At 40.2% G+C, this 20,906-nt stretch overlaps 3 protein-coding genes across 7 annotated transcripts in view; 1 reads left to right on the top strand and 2 right to left on the bottom strand.

Moving 5' to 3' along the window:
* Positions 1 to 2,279, bottom strand: part of ASH1L (ASH1 like histone lysine methyltransferase) — a 220,978-nt gene extending 218,699 nt beyond the window's left edge. The window contains exons 1-2 of one of the 3 annotated variants that reach the window (XM_054563170.1): positions 1,877 to 1,937; positions 1,271 to 1,410 (exon numbers count right to left, since the gene is read on the bottom strand). The gene's annotated coding sequence lies outside the window, so the exon portion shown is untranslated. Of the gene's footprint in view, positions 1 to 1,270; positions 1,411 to 1,876; positions 1,938 to 2,185 lie in introns of those variants that run through there. The other 2 variants (XM_054563173.1, XM_054563171.1) reach the window with 2 other exon arrangements.
* Positions 2,081 to 20,906, top strand: part of DAP3 (death associated protein 3) — a 29,186-nt gene continuing 10,360 nt past the window's right edge. Inside the window, exons 1-4 of one of the 3 annotated variants that reach the window (XM_054563175.1) lie at positions 2,081 to 2,418; positions 14,773 to 14,845; positions 18,419 to 18,541; positions 19,975 to 20,103. In XM_054563175.1, the coding sequence (XP_054419150.1) occupies positions 14,804 to 14,845; positions 18,419 to 18,541; positions 19,975 to 20,103 (294 nt within the window). In that variant the 5' untranslated portion in view covers positions 2,081 to 2,418; positions 14,773 to 14,803. Of the gene's footprint in view, positions 2,425 to 14,772; positions 14,846 to 18,418; positions 18,542 to 19,974; positions 20,104 to 20,906 lie in introns of all 3 variants that reach the window. The other 2 variants (XM_054563174.1, XM_054563176.1) reach the window with 2 other exon arrangements.
* On the bottom strand, positions 15,980 to 16,392 carry LOC129062303 (eukaryotic translation initiation factor 1b-like). The gene has a single exon (XM_054563177.1). It carries the CDS (start codon positions 16,262 to 16,264, stop codon positions 15,980 to 15,982), a length of 285 nt encoding a protein of 94 aa, XP_054419152.1. The 5' UTR covers positions 16,265 to 16,392.

Below are 20,906 nucleotides of genomic sequence, written 5' to 3'. Positions count from 1 at the left end.
ACTAATCTGTACCAAGTACATTATCCAACCAGTCACATATGCCCGTCTTTCCAATAAACTCAGATTTGCCTGATAAAGACCTCCTGAGGTTCCACTGTATGGTGAGTACACTACTGAACTAGTGGTCAAAATATCTGAGTTACAGTCCAAACTTTGTCCCCACTTTAACATGTGACCTTGGAAAAATTATCCTTATGCATCAATTTCCTATTTTGTAAAATGGGAGAAAACATCTACCACTTTCAAAAGGATTTAGGATCACAAAGAAACTGAAAGTACAGCATGAAAAGTACAAATGCTTTATTCTATTGTAAGGTGTTAATATAAACTCAGGTCCACAAAAGGCCAAGCATTCTTTGTCCCTTCACAATAATTATTGTTAAAGATGGCCTGAGGCTTCACATTTACACAATTCACCCTACTCAAGGGAACAAACTATTCTTAAGACCACAACTGACTATGACAAGTTTCTCTCATCCCTGACCCCACACATATATCCTTACTACATAGCATGTCTGAAATACTACTGCCATGACTGCTCTTTCCCAACAAGCAATAAGGCACTTCCGAACCCTACAACACACACACACATCAACCAGCAGGGAACATCTCAAGTTTTATTTTAAAAATAAGCTAACTTATGAAGGGAACTCCATTACCCGTAGACGAATACAAGCAAACTCTTCCGGAACACTTTCCTTCCTTACATACACACCCAAACCACCTCTATACACCAACAGACCATCTGTCTTCTAGACCAAAAATATGTCTTTCTATGTACAAACTAATCAGTAACATTTATTGAACTTACAACACAGAGACCATCCTGTAGCTCCTACATATACTTCAGCGCGTCAGGGACACCACAGTCCTAATCATACAGGTAAACTACCCTCAGAAGATCCCCTCTCCTGCCACTCTTACCCCTCTGACAGACACAAACTGGACCTTGGGGGATGCTCCAATCCTGCCTCCACAACACACAAACTAAACCTGTCAGGGACATAGCCGACTCCGCCTCCACTCGCTTACTTTCCCGCCCCTCTCCCCCAAGCACGGAGCCCGCCAGTCAGGGACACCCCTTCACCCCCGCCAGGAGGGACTTCCCGGTTAGCTCAGGATCCCCTTCCTTACTCTCCCCTCCCCCATCCTTACCACCAATGTCCCGGAGGTACAGGTCCGGGAGATGACAGGAGCGCCCAGGAAGCGAAGGATTGAGTAGCTAAGGAAGTACTTAGGCCCAAAGGCCTCCCAAGGCCGTTCTACTCACCCTGTCAGAGGCCGAGGCCGAGAGAGATGAGAGTGCAGGGAAGTGGGGAAGAGGGGACGGCCGCCACCAGGCTCCTCTGCTTCCCTTGGTCCACAGCGGATCGCTCCCGCTTGTCAAGAGGCAGCCGGCGGGTAAGCGGACTGGCGGAAAGCGAGAGAGGAGAAGGGAAAGACGTGGGACTAAGCTGGGAAAACTGAAGGGAGATGAGTCCCGCAACCGAGACGGGGATCGTCTCCCCCTCCGCAAAGCGAACCCAAAATGGCGGCGGAGCGGCGGCGGCAGAGCGGCGGCGGCGGCGGCAGCTCCTCCGGAGGGAGGGAGCGAAGGGCGCCTCGTGCCCCCCCACCTCCCACTCCTCCCTCTTCGTCTTCTCCCCCTCGTTCTCCCCCCCTCACCCGACTTGGGCGAAGCGCGCACGCCCGCCCACACGCGCCAGAGTGTGTATGTAGCCCGGCTCTTTGCTCGCTGCTCCCACCAACCACCGCCTTTGGCCGCCTAGCGCGCCCGCCAGCCCGTACGCGCTCTCTCAGGGGCGCCTCCTCTCGCAGTACCCCGTTTCCCCTCGGCCTCTGTCAAGCCGGCTCTAGCACCGACCCTCACGCGTACCTCCAGCGGCTGGAGCCCAAGCCTCCTCCTCCTCCTCCTCCTCCACCACCTCCTCTTCTTTCCTCCCCCCCTTCCCCGCCCCCACAGCCACCAACAGCCGCCACGGCCTCCACCGCCTCCTCCTCCTCCTCCGGCCCCCCCCCCACATTCCCTCCACCCCTCGCGCGTGCGCCTCCCACAATCCCCCCGCGGGCCTGTTCCATTTTGTCGGCTGCAGCAGCGGGGGAGAAAGGGACGGGCAAAGCGGACAGAGCAGGCCGTTATGACTGGAACTATCGGAGTGGAGGACAGAGACCTATGACTACTTACCTCACTGGCCACGACTGCGCGGCGGCCCAGCTCACTTCTCCTCTCCGCCTCCCGGCCGCGGTGAACGGGTTCGGGGAGGCTTGGCGCCCCTCCGCTGGGCGGTGGTTGGAGGCCGCGGCGGCTGCGCATTGAGTACTTTCCTGGTGAAACCGAGGTTGCTCCTCGTTTACGGGACGTGATCTGTAGAGCCAGCCAGTGTCTGCTGTTTAAGGAGGACAGGTCCGCGACTCTCGGTGAGGGTAAGAACGGGCACAGGGGCAGGGAACGGGACTCCGCACTTCCAGGATGCAGGAAGAGAGGCTAAGTTGGGCCGACGACCCTCCTCGAGGGCTTCTCTTCGGGCTCAGGCTTGCGGACTTGGGACCCAGGGAAAAGCCGGCGCAGTGGTATTTTTCTTTTTTTCTTTTTTTTAACCTAGGTTAAATTTCTCGAATTCCACGTCACTGTCTGTACGCGTTGTTTTTGTGCACTACTCATTCCTCATGGATGGATGATGCATTTTCAACCTGATGTTAAAGGATAAAGAACCATCTATTTCTAGTTTAGTTCTGGACTCGATCTTCCCTGTCTTTTATGTCCTTCAGAAAGTTTTTTTTTTTTTTTAGTTGCATATTAGATAACAATATATGTAAAGTAGAATTAGCTTCTAGGCGCAGGGAAAGGGCAGAGTATTACGTTATCGTGATGTTGATAAGGTTTGTGGGTGTAATTGGTGGTTTGTGTCCTATTCTCCCAAATCGTTGATAGAGCAGTGCAAAACTAGGCCTATCAGATTTCTGTGGCTACTGATACTTGTTTCTCAAAACAATGCACGAACATTTACTTTTTTAATGATAAAATTTAGGAGAACTATGGACTATTAAAATACACAGATAATCTCAAAGTTTATCTAATCTAGTAGTTTTAGTTTCACCCAAAGGGCAAAGCAGAATAAATTAGGGATGGGATCTGCGTGGGTTTCCCTTTACTTGAACGTCTGTGGACTTCTAGGGATCCAGAGAATAATTTGAAAATGTCTATAGTCGATTCATCTGAAAGGCCTAGTCAAGCTCTAAAGTTAAAGTAGACACTCCTAAAGTTCCCCCTTACCATATTTCAATGTATGGATCAGGTTTTGTTTGCTTCCTTTGTTTTAAGGTAAAGAAGAAATCAGCTGTGGCTGGTGTGGCTCATTGGATTGAGCGCCGACCTGCGAACCCAATGGTCGCCGGTTGGATTCCCAGTCAGGGCACATACCTGGGTTGTGGGCCACGTCCCCAGCGAGGGGTGATCGGGAGGCAACCACACATTTATGTTTCTCTCCTCCTGTTTCCTTCCCTTCCTCTCTAAAAATAATAAATTCTTTTAAAAAAGAAGAAATCAGTTTTAATTACCTATGTATTTGTTTTCTTAACCATTTCTTAAGTTCCAATTCTTTCATGGTGCCCATTTAGTTTTATACTTTGGTCTTTCTTTAATTGTGTTATACATGCAAGTGTGTTACCCTACCAACACGTTTTTAATGAGGCCAGGGACTATAGCTAACATTTCTTTTATGTTCGTTTATAGTCTGGTGCACAACTAGTCATGGAAATGTTGAAATGAATGTTAGATACTTTAAATATGAAAAGGGAAAGAGAATTGACATTTGTGCAATACCATGCCAGGAGAATATGTGTTGCACTTTAATCCATATAGTTAACAACACTTTGAGATAGATCACCTTATCCCCATTTTACAGATGAGAAGCCTGAGGCTTAGAGAAGTTCAGTGACTTATCTTTAGACTTTAGTTTGTTTCTTAAAAGCCTAAATTGTTTCACATTGCCTTCATTGTATTTTTTCATCAACAGCATGATTGTATATGCTACAAAGAAAAATACATTTTTAATGGAATTCCAGTATACTAGTATTTAAAAGGAGTTATTTATGGTCTCTGCCTTCACTTAGCTCTTAATCACTGCACTGATTAATTAATTGTCAGATAAGTATAGGCAAATAAGATGGTACTCAGTTCTTTTGTGTATGTCCCAGTGCCTACCAAAGACCAAAACATACGAGGTTCTTGATGAAATGGCCTTATTTAACTAATGAACGCTGAATTATTTGAATCAAGGGAGATGTGGAAGACAAAATAATGGTTCCTCCAAAAATGTCCAATCCTAATCCCTGGAACCTGTGCAGTATATCATATAAGAGGGAATTAAGGATACAGATGAAATTGAGTTTGATAATCAGCTAACCTTAAAACAGGGAGATTATCTTGGATTGTCTAATAGATCTGCTGTAATTACAAGAGTTCTTAAAAGATGGAAGAGGGAGACAAGTGTCAAAGTGGTGCAATATGACAGACTTGACAGCCAGCTATTTGCAGGCATTAAAGATGGGAAAGCAGCCTCTAAAAATTGAAAAATTAAAAATAAAAATAAAAAATTACCTACTAGAGCCCCGGGGAAGAATACAACCCTGCAGACACTTCGATTTTGGACTTCTAAACCGTACAACTCTAAGATGACAAATTTTGTGCTGTTTTTTGCCAATAAGTTTGTAGTAGTTTGTTGCAGCAGAACAGGAAACTATTACAAAAAAGGGAGACAAATTATGACTAACCTCCAAAGGACTCTGCTTCGGATTCTGGTTTGTGCTTTAATTTAAATGGGAGTGTGGTTTAACTGAAATTTTTTCTTTAAGCAAAATTATAGGCACTCAGCAAAGCTGCCAAGATTTCCAGTACAGACATACCTCGTTTTATTATGCTCCACTTTATTGTGCTTCACCTTATTGCACTTTACAGGGGTTGCATTTTTTAGAAATGGAAGGCAGCATCATTACAACTCGCTTTATTGCCAACACTCACTTTATTATGGTAGTCTGGAACCAAACCTGCAGTATCTCCAAGGGCTGCCTGTATGTCCCTATTGCTCTACTAGTCCTCAAGCGGACAGCTGGGCTATGTGATATTGCTGTCCAGCAGCAGTCTTAGCAAAGCTGCTCTCGGACTTTCCCATTAGAATAGAAGCAATTAAACATTTATTTCATGCTGCTTCCTTGCTAGAATGTTGTCTAAATGCATTGTGGATACATAGAGAAAACTCTTCAATAAAAACTTTTAAAATAAGGTTTCTAATGTTAAAAGAAATTTTTAAAGATAAAACTTTATCACCAGGATTGACTTTACATGTGACAAGTTATGGGTAAATGTAATATAGCATAAGAGTCTGTGCATAATTTTCTGTTTAATAAGGGAAGAACTGAAATTTTTGTTGGTGTACCAAGATTTTAAATTCATGCTCTAGATGTTACCATTATTTCCAATTTAGAAATGAGGAAACAGACACACAAAGTTTAAGCATCTTGCTCAAGGTTACACACCTATTAAGTAGGAGAGCCAGGTTTCAAATCCCAGCGGTTAGTTTGGAAAGTTCATGCTTTTAACTCTTTTACCATACTTTCCACTCTTGTCCGTAAATTAGAGATTATATTACCTACATCATAGAATTATTGTGAAGATAAAATGAGTTAATCCCAATAAAGCACTTTGAACACTGTGTAACATACAGAAATTATTCAGTAAATGTTAAATATTGGTATTGTGGTTACTTGAGTTTTGAGAACCCTGGTCTTTCTCTGATGTACTTTAGTAGCTGGAGGAGGGGGAACTTTGAAGCATATGCTCCTTACTCCTGCCTTTACCAGCACAACTGTTTTATCTCTTTTCTGTTAGTATTATTAATTGCTCTTAGGTTGGTAAAATGCTTATGCCCTTGTTTTACAGATAGAAAACATGGGCTCAGGGAGAAAAAAGACTTTTACAAGCTTAAAACAATGTTATTTTTCCCCATAGACAATGTTATTTGAAAGGTACTCACCTGAGAAACCGAAGGGTTTCTCAAACATTCCGGAGGTAGATCGATACAGGTTGTTGAAAATTGAACCCAGTGTAACAGAATTTGATGCATCAGGGTTTCTTATATGGAGATACATACATAGAGAATAATTCATGCACTTGGGGTGGTAAACACAACATAATATACAGATACTTATTATAGAATTGTATACCTGAAACCTATGTAATTTTATTAACCTATGTCACCCCCAATAAATTCAATAAATCAGTAAACAGAATAATTCCTAAATAAATATGTATACAGAATAATTTTTTGATAGCTTTCTAAGAGTCACTAGGGGTTTGTTGATTTAACTTTGGAAAATTTACTCTTTGCCTGGGTAATAGCAACCTGGTTCAGAATTCAAAGACTACAAAAGATACCACTCTCCCTCTTTCCTGTCCCAAAGGAGCCCATTTTCTCTCTTTGAAGGCAACCAGTTTTGCCAGTTTTTATGTATTATTCTAAATACTGTTTACCTTTTAAAAAACAGATTAGATGTATTTGTCTCCTTTTTTACACAAATACTAGCTTGCCATATACATTGTGCTCCCCCCCAACTTAATATTTATTGGAGACTTTCCCTCATTAGCACTCTGAGAGTTTCTGCGATTGTTTTGTTTCTAAACAGCTGCATGGTGTTTCATTTTGTGGATATGCTGTTTATGCACTGTTGACAGATATTTATGGTTCTTCCCGTTTTTTTAATATCAGAAACAATGTTGCAATTGAATTATCATATAATAGGGACTCCTGTGTTTTTATTCTCATTATAAAAATGATTTTGCTTAGGTTCCACAAAAACTTTTTTGAAATAGACACCTTACTGAGGTTTAGATAGTTTTTATTAAATAATATTAATATTGCTAATCTATTATTGTTAATAACATTAGAAATAAAAAATCAAGAAAGAAAATTATCTACAAAATTAACACCACAATAGATCAGATTGTTTTGTGTGTATCTTTGTCTTTATTTTTATGCATCACCACTTCAGAACCGTAATTACTGTAGAGTTGGACTGAGATCAATATAGGTATATCATGGAGCCCTGAAATTCTAGGTGGTTAACTCTGGGCATGTGTGTGCACTAAATATGCCTTTTGTGAAGGCTTTAGAGACCTCTCAGACGTTTTCACCAGTCTGGAGTCCATTCGTTGTAGTATTTTCTAGGTTTAAAGTTTGTTGGGTAAGGTCCAGAGTATCCTCTAACCTAGGCAGCAGTTGTAGTCCCTTCCATTTCCTTCCTTCTTTCTCCATTAGAAGAGTTAGTGTACATTGCATTGTCACTTTCTCACCTATCATTTGAAAATAAGTGCATTTTGTTACTAACAAAAGTCCCTAGAGGTAAAATACTGAGAGCCTGGAGAAGTTTGCACTGTTGAAGTTTGTCATAATCAGTGTGTTTCAGAGAAAATCATTACTTCTGTAGCCCTAATGCTGCTCTAGGAGTTCAAACTTGGGGAACTAAATATTATGAGGATTATTAAATGCAGTGTAACAAATTTTCTTTTTTTCCTAAATTATGAAAGCAATGAGATAGTCTCCATGAATCAAATTTTTTCTGTAGGGCTCAGGATTTAAAACAATCTCAACCTTGGCACTATTGACATTTGAAGCTGGATAATTCTTTGCTATGGGAAACTCTCCTGTGTGTTGCAGGATGTTTAGCAGACTCCCTGTCCTCTATGCACTATATGCCAGTAGCAGTACTCCCCCAAATTGTGACAACTGAAAATGCTTCCAGACATTGCCAAATGCGGTAAAATTGCTCCAGCTGAGAAGCACCAATTTAGAAAAAGAATAACTGATCATCAGGAAATCATTCCAGTAGAGAAATGCCATGGCGGACTTACATAATCCTTTGTGTCAGAATTCCTAGAATGGTAAATCAGAATAGAGCCATTATGTATATCATGTCTTCATTAAAGTAACTCATTTGACAGCCTCATTATGGCTTTTTGGAGAAATATGTACTGAATGTTTAATTGGTATAGCCGTGCCCAAAAGACTGTGTTAGTTAAATGGGTTGAAATTTCCTTAACCATTGACATCTCTGCTGTAGTTCTCACTTTTGGTTGCACATTGGAATCAGCTGGGGAATTTTAAAAAATACCAATGCCTGAGTCTCACAACCAGAGATTGTGATTTAATTGGTCTGAAATACAGTCTAGGCATTAGAAGTTTTCATTATACCCAGGTATTAGAAATACCCAGGTATCTCTAATGTGCAGCCAGAGTTGAGAAGGCTACTTATCTGGGCTATGCTGCAGAACCTCGTCAGGTTACTGTATTCTGTTAAATCGTTACTTGAACGAGATCATTAAAGATACGCTGTTCAAGTTTGTAATTTTCACAAAAAAATTTAAAAGGTAGATAATATGTACATGATAGATTTAGAAAAATAAAAGGATCTCCAGTTGTGGGTCCTGTAACTATAGTTGATAGTATTGTTACAATGTTAATTTCTTTTTTTAAATCCCCACTTGAGGATATGTTTATTGATTTGAGAGAGAGAGAAAAAAAAAAAATGCCTGGACCGGGGATCAAATCTGTAACCTAAGTATGTGCCCTGATCAGGAATCAAACTGGCAACCTTTTTGACATGCAGGACAGTGCTCCAACCAACTAAGCAACCCAGCTAGGACTACAGTGTTAATTTCTTAATTTTGATCGTTGTACTGCAGTTACATAAGATGTGAACATTAGGAGAAATTAGATGAAAGGTGTTAGGAAGCTCTTTATACTCTATTTGCAATAGTGTTTTTCTAAATTTTTAAAAGTAAAAACTAAGAAAAGTTACAAATGGTCACCACTTGCAACTACTTATCTGTGTGACAAGATTTCTAATATTTTGCATACAAAATAAAAGAAAATTAACTTGATGCTGAAACTGATAGGAAACTACAAAGTTTGTTTCATAATTTCTGATTTAGCGTTTCATCAAAACAACTTTTGGTTCTCATTGGTTAACTTTATAACTAAAAGTTTAAAATTGTGAATTTATTTAAAAATTAGTCCTGGCTGTGTGGCCCAGTTGGTTGGAGCGTCACCTTCGGGTGTGACTTCCAGTCAGGGCACATGCATGGGTTGCGGGTTCCTTCCCTGTTTGGAGTGTGTGCGAGGGGTAGCCGACTGATGTTTCTCTCTCCCTCCCTCTCTTCCCCATTTTCTAAAATCAATAAGCACGTCCTTGGATAAGGAATAAATAATTTTATTAATAGGAGATACCAACAAACTGAAATAAGGTTCAAATTAATAAAATGAATTTTAATAATTAACTTACTCTTACCTAAGATCAAAATTAACGAATAGCTGCACAAATAAGGGATCAAAGGCACCTATGAAGAAATGTGATATAATGATGAGGAATGTTGCTCTTAAGTCCAATAGCCATGTTTACATTCCGGCTTCAATTTTTAACAGTACAGTGGTTTCCATGCCAGAAAAATTCTGATTTTGCACTTCTTCCTATAAAGTGGTGAAGTCTACTTCCCACCCTTTGATTCTAGGTTGTCCAAATAATAGGATGCAATAGGATATAACAGAAAACTGCTGGTTCTGAGCAAGGTTTGAAAACGTCAAGTTATGTCAGCCCTCTTGAACCTTTCCCACTGCTTTGACAGGTGCAGGATACACTGCTAGAAGATGAGACAATGTAGAGCTGAATTAGTTATCCCAGGTGAGGCCAACCGTGACCAGCCAGCCAACCTCAGATGCATGAGGAAACCCAGCAGAGAACCAAACCTGGCAACCAGTGAATGCTCAAATAAGTACAACAACAAATCAATGTTTCTTTCTCTCTCTAAAAAAAATCAATTAAAAAAAATGAAAGCAGCTCTGATTTTTGTGACCACTAAAGTCTTAGCATATAGTCTTTAGGATGTCTTTCTAAATTTGGTACAGGCTTTTTCTGACTTCCTTCTCAGTATACATCTAGCCTATCTATGTGAAAATACCTTTTCTTAAAAAGGGAAACTAGCTCTTCTAAATAAAATGCAGCCTCATTTTTTTTTTCTTAAAAAAAAATGAAGGCTCTAACACTAGCCAGAAAGTTTCATCAGAATAGTGACAGGGGACATGCCCCTTCAAGCGTACCCAGAAAGGCTAAAGACTAAGGAAATACTTTGTCTCTGGGACTTGTTTGTTATATCAAAGTTTTAAGCAACGAATGACTAGGATCGGAAGGAGGACTCTTCTGTCTTGGAATAGTAGAAGTAGACAATGTGTGATCTCAGAATGGTGGCAGTTGAACAGTATCAGAGAAGTATTTTAATGATATCTTTGAGAATTTTTTCTTCATTTTTGCTTCCTAGAAGGCTTGAGATAATTATCATTCATCTTTAATTTTTACCATCAGTCACTTTTTTGTCTTTCCTTTTTTATTGTGATAAAATACACGTAACTTAAAATTTTACCACCCTAACCATTTTAAGGTGTGCAGTTCTGTGATACTAAATACATTCGCCTTATTGTGTACCCCTCACCACACCACCATTCATTTCCACAGCTCTTTTCATCTTGTACTATCATTCACCTTTTTAAAAAATAATCTACTTCTTTTTAGAGAGTCAGGAAGGGAGGGAGAAAGAAAGGGAGAGAAATATCAATGTGTGGTTGCCTCTTGCACACCCCTCTGCAGGGGACCTGGCCTGCAACCCAGGTATGGGTTGCATGCCAGGGTTGCATGATTCCCAGACAGGGAATTGAACCGAGACTCAATCCACTGAGCCACACCAGCCAGGGCTCATTCTCTTCTAATAGGAAACTTGTCCTTTACCTATCTTCCAGTAACAAGCAATATATTTAACTTGTGCTTTGCAAATGACTGTTCAGATGACATGAAAAAACTGAAAGGAGAAATAAGTACTCAAATTTTACATGATCTTAGTGGCTTTGAGCCTTTATTTTGATGCACTGACTGACATATACCCTGGGCAGTAAAATGAGCAAGTAATTCCTCTCTTCTGCTTTCATTTAGCCTGTCAGTAGGACTTTCTGCTTACAGGTATTTTAAAAGTATTCCCCAACCTTTTTGGCACCAGGGACCAGTTTCATGGAAGATCGTTTTTCCACTGACCAGGGGTAGAGGGGGATTGTTTCAGGATGATTCAAACACATTATGTTTATTGTGCACTTTATTTCTATTATTATTCCACTGTAGTATATAATGAAATAATTATACAACTCACCATAATGCAGAATCTGGAAGCCCTGAGCTTGTTTTCCTGCAACTAATCGGTGCCATCTGGGGGTGATGAGAGACAGTGACACCCAAAGTGTGTTGCTTATGTCCAGTCTACTCTGTAGTCTTGTTTTGGTTGCTGTCAACTGCAGAAAACCCTGCTTCACAAAGATAGGATGTTGGAAATGGAAGCAGGCTTTTCAATGCTTTTGTGGCAATCTCAGGATATTCTGCCTTGACTTTAATCCAGAATGTATGGAGATTTGAAGTTGTCTCAAGCATACTTTTAAGGCCACTGTCATTTACAGTCTCAAGCAGTTGATCCTAGGACTATGCCATCCACTCTTTTCAGGAACCAGCCCCCCTCCAGAGCTGAAGCCCATAGCTCTCTCATATTCATGGTTGTACTAGGGTGTACAAGTCATGGCAGTGTTGGATGGGCCAAGTACTGTTAGAGTGACATTGGAGTCATGAGTAGCTTGGGAGCAGGGAAAATTGAGGTTGAGTGGAGAGCTTAGGGTAGCAAATCAACTGATAATGGAGGATTAGAATTGGCATGGGGGTTAAGCTGGTCACAGATGGGGGAAGATAGTGTTGGAGGCAGGACTTGAGTTAGGTAAAGTAGGGGAAGACTGAGAAAAATTCGGGTTCAGAAAATTGAGCTGGTCAGAAATGAGCTTTGGGTGGCACTGGATGCCAAGTGTTGGTGGGTATTGGGTAGATTGGGTGCCCCGTAAAGATGGATGCTGGATGGTATTGGGCACTAGCTGATTGTGTTGGTGGTTGCCAAGACCACCCCCAGGTTCTATGATTTCCTAGGAGGACTCAGAAGTCAACATATACTCATGGCTATGATTTATTACAGTGAAGGGATACAGAGCAAAATCAACAAAGGGCAAAGTCTGAAGGAAACCAAGTACAAGTTTCCAGGAGTCCTTTCCCAGTAAAATCTTGTGAAATGTTGCGAACCAGGGAAATCCATTTGAGTTGTAGTGCCCAGGATTTTTATTGGGGTTGGTCATGTCATTATCTGCCTAGCATGTAATAAAATTTCAGGCTGTCAGAAGGAAAGCAGACGTGCATAAACCATGTTTGTATAAATAATTTAGGCACTGTGACTCACTCTTAACACTACTGGGAATGGTGGGAACTCTCCTATAATCCACCTAAGGGGCAGCCTCGGAAGCAGGCCTTTCTAAGGAGGCCAGGCAACCTCAGGCCCCCTTTTAACTCTTTTTTGAACAGTTGTATTAGGCAGCAGGTGGCGGTGATGAGCTTTGAGTGGTGTTGGAGGGCAAGAAGGCAGTGTATGGCAGAGATAGGGAGAACAGATTAACAAAACCAGGAAACAGGGGACCTCACCTCCGCCTGTGGCATAGTAGAGCATCATCCTCAGGCCAGGGAACATGTTCACAGCCATTACCTCACTCCCCAGTAGCAGTTCCTCTACTAGCATCCAGGAGAATGATATGAATAGTGTTTTGCTATAAAGGAGTTCCAAGGATTGCAAGGCCAAGTAAATTTGGGTTAAAATGAAGTCCCTAACTGTAGTTTTCCTGAAATCTTTAAATATGCTAATATGTATTACAGTTATTCAAGAAATGAATAGCTATACAGCATTTCTCAGATTTCTATGGCCAGAGCCTTGGTACATTTTAGGAAAAATTAGTAGTACTCACCAAACTCATTCTGGGAACTGCTGCTCTAAACCTCTGGTTTTCAAACACAGCAAATGAGTCCTGGAATCCCAGAGCTAAATGAGAGGCAGTTCAGTAGAGACCACACCAGTCTGGTTTACCACTGTATATTCTATGTAGTATGGGCATATGGAAGCACATCACACATTTCTTGTATGACTGAATTAAGGAATACATTAGCAGCTTCATTAAAAAGTAAACTTGAAAACTAAAGAGAGCCCTGGCTGGGTGGCTCAACTGGAGCATCCCCTACAGCAAAGGTTGTTGGTTTGATCCCCCTTTGAAGCACATTTGAGAAGGTAACCAATCAATCTTTCTCACATTGATGTTACTCCCTTTCTCTCTCCTTCTCTTTTTAAAATCAATAAACATATCCTCAGATGAGGATTAAAAAAAAATACGAGTAAATGGAGATGAAATTCAAAGGAGTTTGTGTCAATAAAGATTTATTGGGTTAGAGACTAATAACAGTAAGATTTTATTTATCTTTAGAGAGAGGGGAAGGGAGGGAGAAAGAGGAAAAGAAAACATCAGTGTGAGAGAGAAATATTGATCGGTTGCCTCTTGTACACACCCTGACTGGGACTGAGCCCACAACCCAGGCATGTTTCCTGACCAGGAATCAAAGCTTTCACTTTGTGGGGCAACACCCAACAGAGACGCACCAGTCAGGGCGAGACTGAAACAGCTTTGTTCATCGTCTTGCAGAGCCTGGCACGTGGGAGGTACTCAGTAACTGTTGAATAAATAAATGGGTACAACTCTTGTTGTTACTACTGCTGCTGCTACTTTAAAGATTTTGGTTGTAAGAAATGTGAAAATTATTAGCTAAAATAAAGTAATTACTTGGAGATTTGATTTAGTTATGTTATCACTACAGAATATTGAGAGCTGCATTTAAGTATTTTAAATAGCTTTTAACTCCCAAGAGATTTGGGGTTTTTTTAATTTACTATCTTTCAAGATACAACTGAATAAATATAACACACATAATATAAAAATAATAAAACAAATATGTACCCATTGTACAGCATGAGAAATAAATCATTACCTGTTTTTCTGCCCTGTCCCAGTCTTATCCCTTCACCTTTCCCTGAGAGTATTATTCCAAATAATGTGCTTATTCTCTTGGCTTTTTCCTTCAGTTTTACTAAATATATGTATATTCCCCAAATAATTAATTAAGCTTCATATGTTTTGAACTTTATATAAGTTATAGTTCTCACTCAATATTAGTTTTTGAGATTCATACATGTCATGCATGTAACTGCACTGTGTTCTTTTTGTTTCTGTATGGTATTCCACTGTACAACCACATCTCTCTTTATCTACTCTCCTGTCAATGGGCATTTGGGCTTTTTACAGTTTTTGATAATTCTTCATAATCTACTACTATGAACATTGTCATATATATTTCCCAGTGTACAGGTATAAGCATTTTTTTAGAATAAATACCAGGGAGTTGAATATCTGGGTCTTAGACCTGTACATTTACAACTTTACATGATACTGCCAAATTTGTTTTCTTAGATATTTGTATTTACACTCTCACTGACAGCGAGTGAAAGTTCCCAGGGCTTCACAGCCTCTTTACCATTTCCTACTATCTGACCTTTTCGTTTATTTCCAATGTCGTGGTTGTGAATGGTCTCGTTGTGATGGTTTTAACTTATATTTCCCTAATTTGTAATGAGAACAAAAATCTTTTCATGAGTTTACTAGGCATTTGTATAAACTTTTCTATGACATGTCTATTTGTGTGTTCTCATTGTTTTGTCCATTTGTAGGCATCCTTTATATATTCTGGATACTAACCCATTGTACAAATATTTTTTCCCAGTCTGGCTGGCCTTTTCAAAGTGCGGGGGACAATGCTGAAAGGAATGACAAGACTTACCACCAGGGTCCATAAAGTGAGTCCTGACTGACCTAAATGCTTTGTACAAACTGTTTTTAGGTGGATTTCTTGTGTTTAGATGGATTTATTATATCCAGAATTAAATGCTCTGGAGAACTTCAGCTGACTTTAATTTACAAGTTCACACTCAAAAGAACAGTCACAGTCCATTTCTCTCTCCATTCACTTCACTCCCAGCTGCCCTAGTCTTCAAGTAACAGGTCTCAGTAGAATAGTTGTGTTTGAATTTACCATGTCATAGGAGAAGTAACATTTTTTTTAAAAGCTTGATTGCAATTATCTTTATTAACATTTGTTAATATTCTGTAGTTGGATTGTTTCTTTTTTTCCTCTAAAAACAAGTTTTGTTTAAATAAGGGTTTAAATATGTTACATAACATTAAAACTGAAGGGAGAAAAAACCCAAAAATCAGTTTGTTACCTCGCATGGTATTAGGCAGCTGTTGCTAGTAAGTTACAAGCTCTGCGGCTAGCTATATGACTTACATCCCTTTGAAATTTATTCCCTTGTCAAAAGTTTAACTCTGATAGAAGGTTAGCCTCAAATTCTGGTGTGTGGACATCAGTTAGCTAGGACGTGTCTGATCCAAAAGACCTTGGTGGCAAGCCAGATATTCTTATCACCTCACCGGAGGGATCGTGGCTGCTCTAAGCTCCATCCACCTGGTCAAGTTGGAGATCTCTGACTACCGAAGGCGACCTCTAGTGGTGCAAATGCCTTTGCTGCCTTACCCCTCCTCTTAGCTTCACCCAAAACTGTCGATGTCTAAGGGCAGGGAACTCTGGTGAGGAGCTTCTAGCCAGACGTAGCTGCCTGTGATCTTGGGGCTCTGGATTTGACTGAAACATCACATTATTGCTTTGTTCAAGGCTGGACATTGTCATGTGCATACGACTTGACCTCTGTTTAAATGAGAGACTTCAAGACTAGACAGCATAGCTCTTTTAACTTTATTGAGTGAAAGAGTTACACTAGTCCAACTTAAAAGCAGACCCCAAATGGTTACATTATACAAGCTGTGAGGTTTTTAAATTTGTGAACAGGACAGAAAGGAGGATCTACTCACTGCAAGTAAATCTTCACTTAAAAAGTTTTGGTGAGCCAAAAGCACTTAAAACCCATTAACTTTCAGCTGGTCGTCCTTAGCCGGTCCAGTCTCTCCAAGGAACTAGCATATGTGTTCTTGAGCTGGTCACTCTGTAGCTGAATTACTTCTCCATATCCTGGATGTTCATTCACAGTACCATTGCAGGCAAATTTCTTCTTAAATGGCTTTACTAGTTCCTTTTTATCGTAATTATCAGCGATCTCTTTGACAGTAGTAAGGGTCTTTCTGCCATTTCTCTGTTGAATTTTTATATGGATGTAATCCTTAGTGCCAGCAGGAAGCAGATCATCACTCTTAATTTGCATCAGCAAAGGGGTCGAAAGAATAGAGGTTCTAGATAATAGACATTCTATACAATTGCTTTTCCTCAGTGGAAACAGGCTGTGGTAGGAGAAGGCGGGCAGGGAGGACAGAGCGTCAGGAAGCAAAGGGGACTCAAGGGAGAGGTTGTTCAATCCTCCGCAGGGACTCAGTGGCTGGGGCCAATTATCATTTCTTAAATACTTCAAAAACATTGCCAATTTAGACCTTAAGCATCTGATAGTTGAATAAAATTATAAAATCATGTCGTAAAAAACATCCTGTTGTTGCCCATACTGGTGTGGCTCAGTGGTTTGGAAGTCATCCCACAAACAGAAAGGTGGCCAGTTCAATTCCCAGTCAGGGCACATGCCTGGATGGAGGGCCAGGTCCCCGATTGGGGGCATGCGAGAGACAACTGATCGATATTTTTTTTGCACATTGATTTTTCTCTCCCTCTCTTCCTTCCTTCCCCTCTCTCTAAAAAAAATAAAGAAAAAAAATTAAAAAAAAAAAAAAGAAAAAACCCTCATGTTGCCTAGTACATAATAGGTACCCCGTTAACAAAAGCCATGAATGCAGTTCAAGGCAGAGTACAAGACAAATGTACTTGTCACACACAAAAAAAAATGTCATACAAGACAAAGAAAGTTCTGTTTTCTGGCCAGGTGGCTCAGTTGGTTGGAGCATTGTCCTGGTACACCAAAGTTGTAGGTTTAATCCCCAGTCAGGGCATATATAATAATCAACCAATGAGTACATAAATAAGTGGAAGAGCAGATCAATGTCTCTGCCTCCGTCTCCCTGCCCCCTCCCCATCTCTCCCCTATCTCTCTCTAAAATCAATAAATAAAAAAAGACAAAGAAAGTGCTATCAGCAATGAGGGAAAAATAATTACTTTTGACTGGAGGTATCTGGAAAATCATCACAGAGGATGTGACATTTGAGATGAGCCTTAAAGGAGGAGTAAGATTTAAACAGAGAGGGAAGTTGAAGTAAAAGGAGCAGAATTATAGAGGCATAAAAGTTAATAACATATTAGCATGGTCACAGGGCTGGAATATGGAGTTCGTATAGGAATGCAACCACAGGGGTCAGTTGAAGTCAGGGCTTTGATTACCATTCTAAGGACTTTGGGACTATTTTGATATCACTAGGAAGCCATCCAAGCTTTTTTGATTAAAGTTATTATATGGGAAGACAAATCTTTTAGACTATGAAAGATGAAAAGTCAAAGATTTAGAGGTAAAGATACCAATTAGAAATGGACATTAGTATTACGAGGGTGGTACAAAAATAATACACATTTTCTTCATTCATGAAGCTGCTTGGTGAAACTAAATATAAATACAGGCAGCTTTCATGTTACCTATCGATTTATCAGGAAATTCCCATGTTATAGCTGTCTCTCTCATCTGCTTCTGCTGGCTTCATATCCTAATCTTGACCTTGTAATTGGCATCTTTCATGTCTATATAAGTCTTTTATCCTCAAACTCAGTTTAGAGGTTCTCCAGTTAACATTTTCTTAGATTTGTCTCCTAAATTATCCTCTTCCCCCCACCTCCCATCCCTTCCCAGTTCAGAGGTTTCCATGTGCAGTTCACTGAATTGCCTGTAGAGTAGTATATTTTCACTTAGCTGGATGCTTTATGCACTCCCTTATTATTTTATCAATAAAATTCTTTATTCCAGGGCACAGCAAGCTAGAAAATTGTTGCAGGGAGTATAATTATACCTATCAAATAGGAACATTGCGCTAAGCCCCTAATAACTGAAGTAACTATGATTACTGGACAGCTGAGAATTGTACAGTACTGGCTACCAGTCGTTACTGTGGGCAAGAGCATTAAAAGAAGTTTCCTGCTTTAAGTTAATAACTATATTATGCCTCCTGAAAAATCTCTAATGGAATTGTTTCTTTCTATTTGAGACAGAGCAACACAAGCTGAAACAGATCAGTTATGCTGAAACAGAGCGTAAATAACATGCTTAGACTTAGAGAATTGTAAATAAGAACAAGAATCCTCATTTTGCATAAAACTAAAGTGTATAATAGTGGCATTTTCCTCTGTTGCAAACATGGCTTAAAACCTCAGTGTTGTAGCAAGCATAGAAAGTTTTATGATTCCAGAACACTAAACCGGTTTCTTTTCTAGTTGGACCCTGGACATTTTTTGCGCATGGGGACCCAGGCATCCCAAAGCCTTGCTGCTCCACTAGATAGTCAGGTTTCATCTGAGAGTCTCAGATCTATTTCCCGCACCAGTGAAGATGACCCGGTAAGTTGCTAATGTATATATATATTTTTTTAAGGGCTTATAATTTGTGCTGCTGTCATTTTACATATCAGGAAAACTAAAACCCACATCTACATGTAATCAGACAATGCACCCAAGACAGGATTCTGGGACCTGTATCTTCCACATCCCTATCTGATACTGTCGTAACATAAAACAGGCAGGGTTAGTCCACATTAATTCTGACTTAACCCCTACCATTGAATTCACCTCATGCCAAGGATTTTGCTGGGCATAGAGCAGGTACATAGTAAATACTTAGAAGTTACATTTAGAAGTTATTATTGATCTTACTGTATGATAGGTTCACAAACTTTTCCTTTAAGGACCAGATAGTAAAACTTTAAGCTTCTGAGCCAAAGTGGTCTGTGTCACAACTGCTTAGCTCTGTCATAAACAAATGGTTATGGCTGTGTTCCAATAAAACTTTATTTACAGAAATGGTAGTCAGCCATAGTTTACAGACTGTGGTATGGAGAATCCTAAGAAATCAATTTAACTTGCCCAAGATCACAGCAAAGTAATTACAGAACCCAGTTTTCCTAATAACCAATCTGGGATTGTTTTTTATCTACCTTTCTAAGTGGATTTCCTAGTTCTGGAGAGGTAACTAACTTGATTTGTTGAGAAGAGCAGCATTTAAAGTGAGGTTTGTCGGCAAAAGCTGCGGTTCCAGTAGTATCCAGTGTTGTATTTTCTACTTCAGATCCCATTAGGCTAGATGTTGATACCTTTTCTCGTTTACTGGCATTATTGCTGCCTCTCATAAATGAAGTTAGTTGTAAGGTCTGTGCTTAAATATGAAGGAAACCAATAGCTTTTTATTTTTTGTCTGTATTCCTACTCTCTGGGTCTTCCTACCTTAACATACACTGCTGTGCATGTAGGAGGGGAAAAAATAACTCATTTCCCCCAAACACCATTGTGGTAAGATGTGTTTTATTTATATCTACAATGTTCACGTACATTCACAAGCACAAAATAAAATAGAATAAGTGAATAAAGTCATCAAGGTGGCTTTCAGGCTTTCCCTGTGAATGCAGTCTATCTGCCAATTTCTCTAGAGTTTCTATGGAAACAGCAGCATGCAGATAATCTTGTCATATGACTGGAGCATCTCTATACACAGCTCAGAAGAATCCAGATGGCAGGAACTGTCACTGCTACCTCCAGGGCTAGGGTTTATGTTGCTGGGAAACTGGTTCATCATTTAGGCCAATGCCAGCTTTATATGCACACTGGATTTGGAGACAAGAGCCAGCATTTTTTTGTGTCAGATAAGAAGTGAAAGATATCCTTTCCAACTCTGAGGGATAAATGTTTCTTCAATGGTGTATTCGGCCCTTTCCATTTTTCAAAGTCTTTGTCACTTCGTCTATGGCCCCAATATTCCTGTTTGCATTTTTATTTCATAGGCCAAGCATGAGGAGCGACATGAGGGTCAGCACTACAACCTTCCCCTCCAGGAGATGAAGACTATATTCCCCCATGGCCTGCCTCCTCGATTTGTAATGCAGGTGGTCAAAACAGGGGAGGAAATTGGAGTGAGCCCAGAACACAGGCTGTTGATAGCAAAGGGTTGGGATTAAATGAGTTGAAAACAATAAAAAATGAAATTTGAATCTAAAAAAAAAAAAAAAATAGTGCAACTACTTTAAGTCAATGTTTATTTGTGTTTAACCATTTAAAATCCTTTTTGGGGTCCTGGCCAGGTGGCTCCATTTGTTGGAGCATTGTCTTATACACAAAAAGGATTGTGGGTTCGATCCCCGGTCAGGGCCCTTCCCAGGTTTTGGATTTGATTCTCAGTTGGGGCTTGTATGGGAGGCAGCTACTTGATTTATGTCTCTCATGTTGAAGTTTCTCTCCCTCCCTACCCCCACATTCCCGCTCTCTAAAATCAGTAAACCTATCCTCAGGTAAGGATTTAAAAAAAAAAAAAAAACACAAACTTTTTGGAGCCAGGCAAACTATTCTCTCTTTTTTGAAGATTATATTTATTTTTAGAGGGGGAGAAAAACATCAATGTGCGAGAGAAATATCAATTGGCAGCTTCTCACACGCCCCCAACTGGACACCTGGCCCGCAACCCAGGCATGTGCCCTGACTGGGAATCAAACCAGCAACCTTTTGGTTCATAGGTCAACGCTCAGTCCACTGAGCCACACCAGCCAGGGCTAGGCAAAATATTCTTAAATAATTAAACAATATCCTGCTATTTTCCTTACCCAACAGATTTCTAGAAACTTCAAAGAGTTGTTAAAAAATGAACTTAATGTTTTCCTTAGAGAAGTATCATGAAAATAGTTAATATGTTATAGAAAAACAAAATCAAAATATATTCCTC

Source organism: Pteronotus mesoamericanus, unplaced genomic scaffold, assembly GCF_021234165.1.
Source record: "Pteronotus mesoamericanus isolate MK-2021 breed Mesoamerican mustached bat unplaced genomic scaffold, CSHL_Meso_final scaffold_705, whole genome shotgun sequence".
Lineage (NCBI taxonomy): Eukaryota > Metazoa > Chordata > Mammalia > Chiroptera > Mormoopidae > Pteronotus > Pteronotus mesoamericanus.
The sequence above is the reverse complement of the archived record's forward strand: the minus strand, read 5'-3'. Positions and strand labels throughout refer to the sequence as shown.